At 38.4% G+C, this 15,300-nt stretch overlaps 1 protein-coding gene across 7 annotated transcripts in view; it reads left to right on the top strand.

Annotated features, from left to right (window-relative positions):
- RALGAPB (Ral GTPase activating protein non-catalytic subunit beta) overlaps positions 1–15,300 on the top strand; it is a 126,735-nt gene that overhangs the window by 68,856 nt on the left and 42,579 nt on the right. For all 7 annotated transcript variants that reach the window (XM_073236615.1, XM_073236612.1, XM_073236610.1 and 4 more), the window contains 2 exons: positions 12,711–12,893; positions 13,669–13,820. In XM_073236615.1, the coding sequence (XP_073092716.1) occupies positions 12,711–12,893; positions 13,669–13,820 (335 nt within the window). The remainder of the gene's footprint in view (positions 1–12,710; positions 12,894–13,668; positions 13,821–15,300) is intronic.

Below are 15,300 nucleotides of genomic sequence, written 5' to 3'. Positions count from 1 at the left end.
TTATCAAGAAAAAAAGAGTACACAAATAAAATCAGAAATGAGAAATAGTCTTAACAGATACCACAGAAATACAAAGAATTATTAGAGAATACTAAGAAAAATTACATGCCAATAAATTGGACAACTTAGAAGAAACAGACAACTTCCTAGAACAATACAGTCTTCTAAGATTGACCAAATAAAAAATAGAAAATTTGAACAGACTAATTGCCCTCAGTGAAATTGAACTGGTAATAAAAAAACTCCTCAAAATACAAAATTCCAGGACCATATCGCTTCACAGCCAAATTCTACCAAACATTTAAGAAGACTAATACCCACCCTTTTTAAAGTATTCCAAAAAGTAGAAGAGGAGGGAACACTTCAAACTCATTCTGTGATGCCAGCATCACTGTAATACCAAATCCAGGGAAAGACACTACAAAGAAAGAAAATTATAGACCAATAACCCTGATGAACATCTATGAAGAGTCCTCAAGAAAATACTAGCAAACTGAATTCAGAAACACATCAAAAGGCTCATCCTTCACAACCAAGTGGGGTTTATGCCAGAGATGCAAGCATAGTATAATAGTTGTAAATAAATCAATATCATACACCACATTAACAAAAAGGACAAAAATCACATGATCATCTCAGTAGATGCTGAAAAAGCATTTGACAAAATTCAACATTCATCGTGATAAAAAGTCAACAAAATAGGCACAGAGGGTACATACCTCAACATAATAAAAGCTGTATATGACAAGCCCACAACTAACATCATACTTAATGGTGAAAAGCTGAAAGCTTTTCCTCTAAGATTAGGAACAAGACGAGGATGTCCACTCTTACCACTTTTATTCAAGATAATACTAGAGGTCCTAGCCAAAGCAATCAGACAACAAAAAGAGATAAAAGGCATTCAGATTGGCAAAGAAGAAGCTAAACTGTCACTATTTGCAGATGACATTATATTATACATAGAAAACCCTAAAAACTCCACCAAAAAAATGTTAGGACTGATAGCTGGATTCAGCAAAGTTGCAGAATACAAAATTAATACACAGAAATCTGTTGCATTCCTATATACCAACAATGAACTAGTAGAGAGAAATGAGGAAAAAATTCTATTTACAATTGCTTCAAAAAGAATTAAATACCTAGGAATAAACATAACCAAGGAAGTGAAACACGTATATTCTGAAAACAGTGAAACACTCATGAGAGAAATTAAAGAAGACACAAATAAGTGGAAATCTATCCCATGCTTATGGATAGGAAGAATATTGTCAAAATGGCCATTCTGCCCAAAGCAATTTACAGATTGAATGCAATCCCTATCAAAATTCCAGCAGCATTTTTCAATGAACTAGAACAAATAGTTCTAAAGTTCATGTGGAATCACAAAAGACCCTGAATAGCCAAAACAAATTTGAGAAAGAACAAAGCTGCGGGGGGATTATGCTCCCTGACTTCGAGCTCTACTACAATGCAACAGTAATCAAAACGGTATATCACTGGCACACAAACAGACCCATATATCAATGGAACAGAATAGAGAGCCCAGATATAAACCCATAAATATACGGCCAATTAATACACAATAAAGGAGCCATGAGTATACATACAGAGAGGAAAAGACAACCTCTTCAGTAAGTGGTGTTGGGAAAACTAGACAGCTACATGCAAGAGAATGAAACAGGATTATTGCCTAACTCCATACACAAAAGTAAATTCAGAGTGGAGCAAAGACCTCAATGTAAGACATGAAACCATAAAACTCTTAGAAGAAGATATGGGTGAAAATCTTTTGAACGTAAATATGAGCAATATTTTCCTGGACACATCTCTTTGGGCAAGGTAAAAAATAAAAAATGAACAAGTGGGACTATGTCAAATTAAAAAGATTCTGTACAACAAAGCCACTGGCAGGAAAAAAAACCCTACAGTATGAGAGAATATACTGTAATTGATTTATCTGATAAGGGGATAACATCCAAAATACATACAGAGCTTATACACCTTAACACCAAAAAACAATAACTAAATTAAAAAATGGGCTGAGGACCTAAACAAACATTCCTCCAAAGAATTACAGATGTCCAACAAGCACATGAAAGGGTGCTCCACATTGCTAATCATCAGGAAAATGCAAATCAAAACCAAAGTGAAATATCACCTCACACCAGTCAGAATGACCACTATCCAAAAGACAAGAAATAACAAGTGTTGGTAAGGATGTGGAGAAAAGGGAATCCTCCTACACTGTTGGTGGGAATGTCAGTTGGTGCAGCCACTGTGGAAAGCAGTAAGGAGGTTCCTTTCAAAATTGAAAAATAGAAATAACATTCAACCCAGCAATTCCACTTGTAGGAATTTACCCAAAGAAAACAAATCCCTGATCTGAAAAGATATATGCACCCCTGTGTTTATTGCTGCATTATTTACAAAAGCCAAGATATGGAAGCTATCTAAGTGTCTATCAGTAGTTGAGTGGATAAAGAAGAGGTGGTACATACGCAAAAAGGAATATTATTCAGCCATAAAAAGAAATCCTGCCATTTGCAACAACATGGGTGGATCTAGAGGCTGTTATGCTCAGTGAAATAAGTCAGGTGGGAAAAAAAACAAAATAACATGATTTCACTAATTTGTGGAATATAAATGCAAAGCAAAACAGAAGGAACAAAACATCAGTAAACTCATAGACACTGAGAAGGGACTGGTGGTTGCCATGGGGGAGAGATTGGGCTGGGGGGTGGGGAGGAGTAGGGAAATAAAGGGGCACAGAACTTCTCAATCATAATGTAGGTTGGTCACAGGGATAGTGTACAGCATGGAGGATATAACCAATGATTCTGTAACATCTTCCTCTGTTGGCAGATAGTAACTGTACTAGTGGGGGTGAGGATTTAATATGGGTAACTGCTGAACCACTGTGTTATATACTTGAAACTAAAATAAGATGTATATCAATAAAAAAAGTGAAATACATAAAACACTTTGTGAACACAAAGGTGTAGTATATACACATAACGTGGTATTGTGTAAGATGACGAAGTTCAAACCCTTGTTTTACAGATGTGGGAACAGGTGAATAAGAGACTGTCACTTAACATTCATGATAGACAAAATAATCAAGTAAACCTAAGATGTTTTTACAAGCACTTAAAGCTTACCTCAGACACTGAGGATAAGTGTAATGGTCATAGTTTTGTGAGTAGCAGTTACTGATGCAGAAAGTAAGAACAGCTATCTACGAGACATGGAAGGCCATGTATTTGAGAGCAAGGTACTGTTTCCTGAGACCTTCAGTACGCTCTCAGTAGTGAGGAGTAATTATCCTTAGGTGGAGTGCTGCTCTCAGTCATGAAGGATTAGTACTACCTGATATGAAGAATTACTGTAAATCTATATATGGAGAAATCAAAACAATCTAGTATTGGAATAGAGTTGGACAAATAGATCAGTAGAATGGTATAGGGTATCCAGAAATAGATCCACACATGCATGGACATCTAATTTTTGACAAAGATGGAATGGTATTTCAAAAGAGAAAGAACAGTCTTTACAACAGATAGTGCTGGGACATTCTAATGTTTATATAGAAAAAGAACTTGATTCATACCTTGTACTGTGTACAAAAATTAACTGAAAATGGACTGTAGACCTAAATGTAAAACCTAAACTTTAAAACTTCTGGAAGAAAATATGGCAGAAAATCTTTGTTGCTTATACAGGGACTTCTTAGATATTATATTATATAAGAACAAACTATTAAATTGGACTAAACTGAAATTAAAAATACTGTTTATCAGAAAACACTGTTAAGAGAATGAGATGACAAGTCACATATTGGGAGATCTTTACAAAGCATCCCTCTGATGAAGGACTTATATCTAGATTATGTGGCAAATTCTCAAAAACTCAGTAATAGACTTTTCTTTTGGTGGTACAGAGCCACAATATTGTGGTGCTGACTTACAATAAGAGGAAGTTTGTCATTAATGGCATTTTTAGAGCTGAACTGAGTGAGTTCCTAACTCAGAGTCTTGCTGAAGATGGCTACTCTGGAGGTGAAGTCTAAATTAAAGCAACCAGGACAGAAATCATTATCTTGGCCTCTAGGATGCACACTGTTATCAGTGAAAAAACCAGTGGATCTGATAACTGAGTGATGCAGTTCAGAAGTTTTGCTTCCTTGAGGGCTGTGTAGAGAAGTTTATGTTGAAAAGGTTGCTAGAAGAAGTGTGCCATTGCCCAGAGTCTGCATCACAAACTCCCAGGATGGCTGTTGTTATGCAGAGAGCATGCTCTGGGTTGCTGCAGTTCATTATGGTGATGGGCCATGGTCATGGTGTCAGGGAAACTCCAGGACAGAGGGCTAAATCCGTGAAGTTTGTGGATGGTGTGGTGATCCACAGTGATGATCCACAATAGTTAAAAAATGTTAGCTATTGTATAGATACTGCCATGTACCATGTGGTGCTCAGAGAGGGTGTGCTGGGCATCAAGGTCTCTGGGTCCCAAGAGGTAAAATTGGCTCTAAGAAGCCTTTACCTGACCATTCACCTGACCATGTGACCATTGTGGACCCTCCAGGTGAGATACAATCCACCATCATCTTGGGACAGACAGGGAGCCATAGCAGCCTGCCATTCTCTAGTCAGTCCATACGGCATACCAGGGCCTTCTTGGCAGCTGGATCTGGAGTCTGGATATTACTTTGTAAAGACCTTTAGTAAAATATTTTAAAAAGACAAGTAACAAATTAAAGATGGCATGAGAGGTGAGCCTCCTCCCAAAACCACATAATATGAAAATATAATACAACTAATCCTGAAAGAGCAATAGGAAAGAAGGCTGCGCCAGACTGCATATACCTGGAGAAAAGAACAGATCTCAAAGAACAGGGTAATGTACCAAAGGGTGATCCGGTGGGACTCAAGCCATTCACCCACCCTAACTCACTGGCGGGAGGAAGAGAAATGGAGTGAGGAGGGGTTGGAGGCCTAGGACTGCAGAACACCCAGCCCTGGAGATCTGCTCTGGGAGCAAGAACCTACATTTCATGGTGCTCTGGAGATTAGTAGTGCTGGAAAGCTAAAACAGGTGGAATACTTGGACAGACTGAGATTCCAGCCACTTGTGGAAAACAGGGATCCACATCCGGCTGCTCTGCAACAAAAGAAAGGTGGGAAGTCTGAGAGACTTCCTAACAGTGAGAGGGCTGCTAAAGGAGCAAGGATTGTAATGAGCTTGCTGCTCAGGAGAAAGGACAGGTGGACAAAATTGTCCATGTGCTCTCTGCCCAGCAGGTGGGAACTTTCAGGAGCTTCAGGCGCTACATCCTCCTGGTTGGCTACACAGTTCTGAGGCCCCCAACACTGATAGACAGCCTGCTGCACCATCATCCCAGCCGGCACCAGCTTGCAAACCGACTGCCCCTGCCCTAGTGCCAGTCCAGCTAGAGGGAGGCTGTGCCTACAGCAGCTACAATTGCAAAGCATAGAAGCTTCTACCTGTGCACTTGACCTACTGGTTCTGGCAGTGGAGACAGGCACTGCAGCTGGGAAGCAGGAAACAGCTCTTTGCTCCCCCAGGCACCAGAACTGCTCGTCTGTGCTGGCAAAGACTAATATACAGACTAAAAGTGAAGGGATGGAAAAAGATACTTCATGCAACTAATAGGGAGAAAGAGCAGGAATTGCAGTACTTGTATCAGACAAAATAGATTTCAAAACCCTGCCATCACACCAGGGGCTGAGCAGCTTGAGAGTACACCTTCTGGGCACTAGAAGATGCCACCTACAAATATGAAACGTCAAAGGAACCTGGTTCAAAACAAAATCCTACAAACACCAGAAAAAGGGCCAAGTGAAACTGAACTCATCAATCTTCCTGAAAGAGATTTCAAAATAAAAATGATAAACATGCTCATGGAGGTACAGGAAAATATTCAAGAACTCAGGGAAGAATTCAGGAGTGAGATTCAATCAAGAAATACAGTATCTGAAATGAAATGTACAATGGAGGGATTTAAAAGCAGATTAGATGAAGTAGAGGAGACAGTAAATGGAATAGAAATTAGAGAAGAGAAATACAAAGAAGCTGAGGCAGAGAGAGAAAAAAAGGATCTCTAGGAATGAAAGAATATTAAGAGAACTGTGTGACCAGTCCAGACAGAACAATATTCACATTATAGGGGTACCAGAAGAAAAAGGGAGAAAAAAAGGGATAGAAAGTGTCTTTGAGGAGGTAATTGCTGAAAACTTCCCCTGTCTGGGAAAGGAGATAGTCTCTCAGGCCATGGAGATGCACAGATCTTCCAACACAAAGGACCCAAGGAAGACAACACCAAGACAAATAACAACAAAAATGGAAAAGATCAAGAATAAGGACAGAATATTAAAAGCAGCCAGAGAGAGAAAAAAGATCACATACAAAGGAAAACCCATCAGCCTATCATCAGAAATCTTACAGGCCAGAAGGCAGTGGCATGATATATTTAATGCAATAAAGCAGAAGGGCCTAGAACCAAGAATACCTGACAAGATTATCATTTAAATTTGAAGGAAGGATTAAACAATTCCCAGATAAGCAAAAGCTGAGAGAATTTACCTCCCATAAACCATCTCTACAGTGTATTTTGGAGAGACAGCTATATAATATAGCTGTCACCAGAGAAAATAAAAACACAGTAAAGAAAGGAAACCAGTTAATTACTAAGCAGATGCAAAATCAAATCAACTACCTCCAAAGTCAGTCAAGGGATAGACAAACAGTACAGAATATGAGACCTACTATATAAAGAATGGAGGAGGAAGAAAAAGGAGGAGAAAAAAAAGAACCTTAAGATTGTGTTTGTAATCGCATATTAAGTGAGTTAAGTTAGACTCTTAGATAGTAAGGAAGTTAACATTGAACCTTTCGTAAGCACGAATTTAAAGCCTGCAATGGTAGTAAGTACATACCTATCCATAATCACCCTAAATGTAAATAGACTGAATGCACCAAGCAAAAGACATAGAGTCACTGAATGGATAAAAAAAACAAGACCCATCTATATGCTGCTTACAAGAGACTCACTTTAAACCTAAAGACATACACAGACTAAAAGTGAACTGATGGAAAAAGATATTTCATGCAACTAATGGGGAGAAAAAAGCAGGAGTTTGCAGTACTTGTAGCAGAAAAAATAGACTTCAAAATAAAGAAAGTCACAAGAGACAAAGAAGGACATTACATAATGATTGAAGGGTCAATCCAACAAAAAGATATAACCACTATAAATATCTGTGCGCCCAACACAGGAGCACCTACATATGTGAAACAAATACTAACAGAATTAAAGGGGAAATAGAATGCAATAAATTCATTCTAGGAGACTTCAACACTCCACTCACTCTGAAGGGACAGATCAACCAGACAGAAAATAAGTAAGGAGACAGAGGCACTGAACATTAGAACAGATGTACCTAAGAGACATCTACAGAACACTCCACCCAAAAGCAGCAAGAAACACATTCTTCTCAAGTGCACACGGTACATTTTCAAGAATAGATCATATACTAGGGCACAAAAAGAGCCATGGTAAATTCAACAAGATTGAAATTGTACCAACCAGTTTCTCAGACCACAAATGTATGAAACTAGAAATAAATTACACAAAGAAAATGAAAAACCCCGCAAACACATGGAGGCTTCAAACATACTCCTAAATAACCAATGGATAAACGACAAAATAAAAACAGAGGTCAAGCAATATATGGAGACAAATGATAACAATAATTCAACACCGCAAAATCTGCACAACACAGTGAAGGCCGTGCTAAGAGGGAGGTATATTGCAATACAGGCCTACCTCAGGAAAGAACAATCCCTTTTGAACAGTCTAAACTCAAAATTTATGAAACTTAAAAAAAGAACAAATGAGGCCCAATGTCAGTAGGAGGGACATAATAAAGATAAGAGCAGATATAAGTAAAATTGAGAAGAATAAAACAATAGAATCAATGAAAGCAGGAGGTGGTTCTTTGAGAAAATAAACAAAATAAATAAACCCCTAGCCAGACTTAGCAAGAAAAAAAGAATCTACACACATAAACAGAATCAGAAAAAGCAAGGAAAAATCACTCCAGACACCACAAAAATACAAAGAATAATTAGAGAATACTCTGAAAAATTACATGCTAACAAACTGGATAACCTAGAAGAAATGCACAACTTTCTATAAAAATGCAGCTTTCCAAAACTGACCCAGAAAGAAACAGAAAATCTGGCCAGAACAATTACCAGCAATGAAATTGAATGGGTAATCAAAAAACTACCTAAGAACAAAACCCCTCGACTGCTGAATTTTATCAAACATTTAGTGAAGACCTAATACACATCCTCCTTAAAGTTTTCCAAAAAGTAGAAGAGTAGGGAATCCTTCCAAACTCATTCAATGATGCCAGCATCACTCTAATACCAAAACCAGGCAAAGACACCACAATAAAAAGAAAGTTACAGACTGATATCCCTGATGAACATAGATGCAAAAATCCTCAACAAAACATTAGTAAACTGAATTAAAAAATACATCAAAAAGATCATCCATCATGATCAAGTAGGATTTATTCCAGGGATGCAAGGATAGTACAGTATTCAAAAATTCATCAACATCATCTACTGCATCAACAAAAAGGACAAAAACCACATGATCATCTCCATAGATGCTGAAAAGGCATGTGACAAAATTCAACATCCATTCATGATAAAAACTCTCAACAAAATGGGTATAGAGGGCAAGTACCTCAACATAATGAAGTCCATATATGACAAACCCACAGCCAATACTATATTTAACAGCAAGAAGCTGAAAGCTTTTCCTCTAAGATCGGGAACAAGACAAAGATGCCCACTCTCCCCACTTCTATTCAACATAGTTCTGGAGGTTCTAGCTATGGCAATCAGACAACACAAAGAAATTAAAGACAGCCAGAATGGCAAGGAAGAAGTTAAACTGTCCCTGTTTGCAGATGACATGTTATTATACATAAAAAACCCTTAAGAACCTGCTCCAAAACTACTGGATCTCATATCTGAATTCATCAAAGTTGCAGGATACAAAATTAATACACAGAAATCTGTGGCATTCCAATACACTAACAATGAACTATCAGAGAAATCAGGAAAACAATTCCATTCACAAATGCATCAAAAAGAATAAAATACCTAGGAATAAACCTAACCAAGGAAGTGAAAGACCTGTACCCTGAAAACTACAAGACACTGGTGAGAGAAATCAAAGAAGATACCTATACATGGAAACACATCCTGTGCTCATGGATAGGAAGAATTAATATTGTCAGAATGGCCATCCTGCCTAAAGCAATCTACAGATTCAATGCAATCCCTATCAAAATACCAACAACATTCTTCAGCAAACTGGAACAAATAGTTCTAAAATTCATATGGAACCACAAAAGACCCCAAATAGCCAAAGCAATCCTGAGAAGGACGAATAAAGTGGGGGTGTTGGGGGATGATTACTCTCCCTGACTTTAAGCTCTACTACAAAGCCACAGTTGTAGTGGCCCCACGTTGTGCGCCAGATGTAGTGTGCCGCATATTTTCTTTGGGTGACATGAGAGAACAAATAACACAGCCAACACAGACAGACAGACAGTGGCTGCAGCCCTGATGTGGCGCAGCACCTTTATTTTTATACTGCCTTTCTTGGACCTCAGCCAAGTGCTATACTTATCTTTCCCTTCTCAGGGGGGGCAGGCCAGAGCACTTTGTTGATTTTCTTAGAAGCTGTATAGTAAGCAGGGGCGATGTTTTCACACATCCTCAAGGTCTCCCTATTTTCAGAGTGAGGCGTCTTGGCTCGTCTTCGAGGACAAGATATGTTTTTGTGGACAGATGACTTCCAAGGACTGCACCAGTTATTCTCAAGCTGGTGCTTTCCTATGCTGCACACAGTAATCAAGACAATTTGGTACTGGCACAAGAACAGAACAACAGACCAATGGAACAGACTAGAGAGCCCAGATATAAACCCAAGCATGTATGATCAATTCGTATATGATAAAGGAGCCATGGACATACAAAGGGGAAATGACAGCCTCTTCAAAAACTGGTGTTGGCAAAACTGGACAGGTACATGCATGAGAATGAAACTGGATTATTGTCTAACCCCACACACAAAAGAAAACTCGAAATGGATCAAAGACCTGAATGTAAGCCATTAAACCATAAAACTCTTAGAAGAAAACATAGTCAAAAATCTCTTGAATATAAACATGAGCAACTTTTTCCTGAATTCATCTCCTCGGGCAAGGGAAACAAAAGCAAATATGAACAAATGGGACTACATCAAGCTAAAAAGCCTCTGTACAGAAAAGGACATCATCAGCAGAACAGAAATGCATCTTACAGTATGGAAGAATATGTTTGTAAATGACATATCCAACAAGGGGTTAACATCCAAAATATATAAAGAACTCATATGCTTCAATACCCAATAGGCAAATAACCCTATTAAAAAATGGGCAGAGTATATGAACATGCATATCTCCAAAGAAGAAATTCAGGTGGCCAATAGGCACATGAAAAGATGCTCCACATTGCTAATTATCAGGGAAATGCAAATTAGAACCACAACGAGATATCACCTAACACCAGTTAGGATGGGCAACATAGAGAAGACTAGGAACAACAAATGTTGGCGAGGTTGTGGAGAAAGGAGAACCCTCCTACACTGCTGGTGGGAATGTAAGCTAGTTCAACCATTGTGGAAAGGAATATGGAGGTTCCTCAAAAAACTAAAAATAGAAATACCGTTTGACCCAGAAATTCCACTCCTAGGAATTTACCCAAAGAAAACAAGTTCTCAGATTCAAAAAGACATATGCACCCCTATCTTTATTGCAGCACTATTTACAGTAACCAAGATATGGAAGGGTCCATCAGTAGATGAATGGATAAAGAAGAGGTGGTACATATACCCAATGGAATACTATTCAGCCATAAGAAAGAAACAATTCCTACCCTTTGTAACAACATGGATGGAGCTGGAGGACATTATGCCCAGTGAAATAAGCCAGGCGGAGAAAGACAAGTACCAAATAATTTTCCTCGTTTGTGGTGTATAACAACGAAGCAAAATTGAAGGAACAAAATAGCATCAGACCCACAGACTCCAACAAGGGACTAGCAGTTACCAAAGGGGTGGGTTGGTGGAGGATGTGTGGGAAGGGTGGGAGAAGGGGATTGAGGGGTATTATGATTGGCACACATGGTGTGGGGGCGTCATGGGGATGACAGTGTATCACAGAGAAGACAAGTAGTGACTCTGTGGCATCTTGCTACACTGATAAGACAGTGACTGCACTGTGGGGGGGGGTGCTAGATAATATGGGTGAATGTCGTAACCATAGTGTTTTTCATGTGAAACCTTCATAAGAGTGTATATCAACGATACCTTAATAAAAAAAAAGAGAAGAATAACAACAGAAGCCTTCAGTAATACAACAAATAACCCAAAAGATTTGAACACTTTACCCAAGCAGATATACAGATGGCAAGTAGGCATATGAAAAGATGTTCAGTATTATTAGTTATTAGAGAAATGCAATTAAAACCACAATGGGAGGATAGCTAAAACTTAAAAGACTGACCGTATCAAACATTGGCAAGGATGTGGAAGCCTGGAACTCTCATACACTTTTGATGGGAATGTTAACTAGTAGAACCATTCTAGAAAAGAGCTTTTCAGTTCCTTTAAGAGTTAACCATAGGTGCTGGTGAGGGGTGGGGTTCAGGGGCCAGGGCTAAGCCTGATTCCAAGGAGGTAAGAGAGCATATATACATGCAAAGACGTATACATGAATGTTCATAGCAACTTTATTAGTAATATCCAGAAGCTGGATATAAGCCAAATGTCCATCAACAGATGACTGGATAGATATATAGTGGTATATCCATGTAGTGGAATACTATTCAGAAATAAAAAGCAGTGAATAATTGATACAAAAATGTGGATAAATCTCAAAATAATTATGCTGAGTAAAAAAGCTACCCCACTCCACCAAAAAAGAAGGGTGTGATACTGTATGATTTTTTATTTATATAAAACTCTGAAAAATTACAGTTAAGCTATAGTGACAGAACAGATTATCAATAACCTAGGGAAGGTACTAAAAGGAGTGGGGAGAAGGATTACAAAGTTGTATGAGGGAGTTTTGAGGGGGTGATGGGTATGTTCATGATCTTCATTGTGCTGATAGTTAACAGGTGTATACTTTTGCCGAAATTTACAAAATTGTACACTTTATGTGCAGCTGTGCACTTTCTGTATGTTAATTGTACCTATGAGTAGCTACATAGAACTTTGTAGCCCATAGGGCTTCACTGTGGGTTGGGTTAGGGGGCTTAAAAAATGTGTACATGTTCTATTGCCAGCTATTCTTTCAATCTCCGATAATGTTGAGTAGAAGTCTAGGCCATGAAAAACTATGCTAAAATGAAATGCTGTTTTAGAGTTAGAAAAATGCCCTCTGTTTTTAGAGAGTATTGTATGATAGTACATCTGAAGTATTCGGTTCCTCTATATAAATAATATTTTAAAAAGCAAGGATTCCTGTGTCATTTTCAGAAAGGCTGAGCATCAGTGCAGATGCTTTGAAATTGTTATGGTGGTTGCTGGCTAACTGTGTTCTTCCTGTGAACATGCTCAGGTGAAGGTGATGGTTGACTCAGGAGACCGGAAGCGAGCCATCAGTTCCGTGTGCAGCTACATCGTGTACCAGTGTAGTCGTCCAGCTCCTCTTCACTCTCGGGATCTGCACTCCATGATAGTAGCAGCCTTTCAGTGTCTCTGTGTCTGGCTGACAGAACACCCTGATATGCTTGATGAAAAGGTTAGTTTACTAGATCTAAAACAGTAAGTAGAAACAAAAATGTATGTTGGGGAAATGCCTTTTACAAGAGAATATTTAAATGTAGTATTTCATATTTCATAAAGCACATTTTGTAGATGTTACTTATATCTAACAATTGCATTTTACACACGTTTCCACTTTCAAATAGGCATGAATGTCTAGGCTGGTTTTTCCGCATGGTTGAATGTAATGCCTTCCTTATAGGGAGGCAGGCAGTTATAAAGAATTCACAGTATAAATTTAAAAAAGAGGTACCAAGTTCATTGAAGATTTATCGAGTGCTTTTTATAGTTTTTAAAATAATACTATTGATTAGATCTTAGTCATTGTCACTATGGCTTCTAAAGTTAATGATACCAGAAATTGCTTTAAAATGTCAGTAACTAATGAGCTTCCATTTGGATAATCTGATGTGTCTCAGACCACCCCAGGTTTGCCTGAATTAATGTTATATCTCTTAAACCTGGGCTTTCATGATTTACAGTCTGTGGTAATTTTATAAGAATTGTGACTGATAAAATTGAATTTATCATTATGTATTATCTAACTCTCTGAACACACAAGTTTAGTTCTTTAAAGAAAAATTGGGAGGCAAAGTTTATTATATTATGGAATTAATACATGCCTATTAAAATGAGAAAGAGACTGGAGTGCCACCACCAAAACATAACCGCTATTAACATTTTGATGTATTTTCTTGTTTTCTCCTAAGATAGATGTATTACAAAAACTGATCTGCCTTTCTCACGTCTAGGATTGTCTTAAGGAAGTATTGGAGATCGTGGAGCTGGGTATTTCAGGAAGTAAGTCCAAGAACAGTGAGCAAGAGGTCAAGTACAAAGGCGATAAGGAGCCAAACCCTGCGTCTCTGAGGGTAAAGGATGCTGCTGAGGCCACCCTAACATGGTATGAAAGTGACCACACAGAGGCTGTGCCTAAGGATTAGAAGGGGTTAGCTGTGATCCGTATTACTCAGTCTCCTCCCCGACTGTTCGACTTTTAAGTAAAGCAATTCCTTTAGGATAGTTTTTCTCCTGAAGAAAAATGAGAGGAAAAACTATTGTTTTGGGGGACCAAAATAAACCAGGAACTTGGGGTTGAGAGTTTGGATCCTTGTTTTCCTGTGCTTGTTGATGTTAATTCAAGTCACATCATGTTAGAGCTGGAAAGGGTCTTGGAGAATCTTACTCTGCCCCCTCACTTTGATTCCTGAGTCTAGAGATGGGATCTGCCTGTGGTCACACTATTAGGTCTTCGGCCTAGCTTAATGTCCATATTCTCTGCTACACCTATACAGTACATATTGTCAGTTCATTCAGCCAAGATTTATGAATTCCCTCTTATTAACTGGTAATAGGATCATAAAGATTAATCAGATTCAGTCACCAAAGAGCTTCTTGTCCAATAGGAAAGCTGTGAACACAAATAGCTATATTAGGTGGAAAACAAGTACTCCAAGAAGAGAAATACAAATGAAATGCTGGAAAGAGGGAATTAATACTTCTAGATAAGGGAAAATCAAGCTAAGATTTCTAGGGAAAATGGCATTGGATCTGACTCTTAAGAGGACAGGTAAAATTTCAGGTATAAGCCAGGTTACAGAGTGGTTAAGAAGGCAGCAAAAGAAGATTCCTGTTTTAAGCATTCTGGTCGTGAAAGGATGAAGACAGGTTGGTCTCTTGAAAAAACTGCAGAGAGCATTGAGAGAGTTTGTTTTAGCTGTCAAGTGAGGGGAGTGGAAGGATGGAAGGAAGGCAGTTTAAAGCACATTTATGGACAGCAGGAAAGAATTTAGTGGAGAAAATGAGGTAAAACTGTAGTATAGATGGAAGGATGGAACTTACGAAAGGGTAAGTGTGGGTGAACACCCAGAAAAACAAAAGCATGAAGGAGGGATGTCAAGTCAGTCTGGGTTGGCTTGTTTGGTTTTCTTAATAGTGGACAGCAAGACTGCTTGAATATTTGTATGTAAATCAGCCCTTACCAAGATCTCAGAATCTTTCCTGAGTTCAGTGGTTTGTTGACAACTTGTGGCATGCACAGTAAAGTTGGATTTATTTCACTTGCTCATGGACTTAGGTCATTCAGTACATTTTTAGAGACATGCTTGCATGTTCACTGTGCTAATGCTGGGCTTTGAGTGACCTTGTGAAGGTTTGGCTGTGAGCTAGAAAATCAGAAAAATATGAATGCAACTATTTATGCATGTACTTACACAAGTAATGAGTACTAGAAACAATAAATTTCAGATAGAAGACCACATTGGGGCTGGAGTAAACTTAAAAGCATTATTAAAGGACTAAGACTTGATGTGTGCTTTAATGTGCCATCTTAATCTGGATGGGGGTTCCTAGGAGAGTTTGATTGGCAGTTAGGATTGAATATG

This window comes from Manis javanica, chromosome 5 (assembly GCF_040802235.1).
Source record: "Manis javanica isolate MJ-LG chromosome 5, MJ_LKY, whole genome shotgun sequence".
NCBI lineage: Eukaryota > Metazoa > Chordata > Mammalia > Pholidota > Manidae > Manis > Manis javanica.
This window is presented reverse-complemented; position numbering and strand designations above follow the sequence as displayed.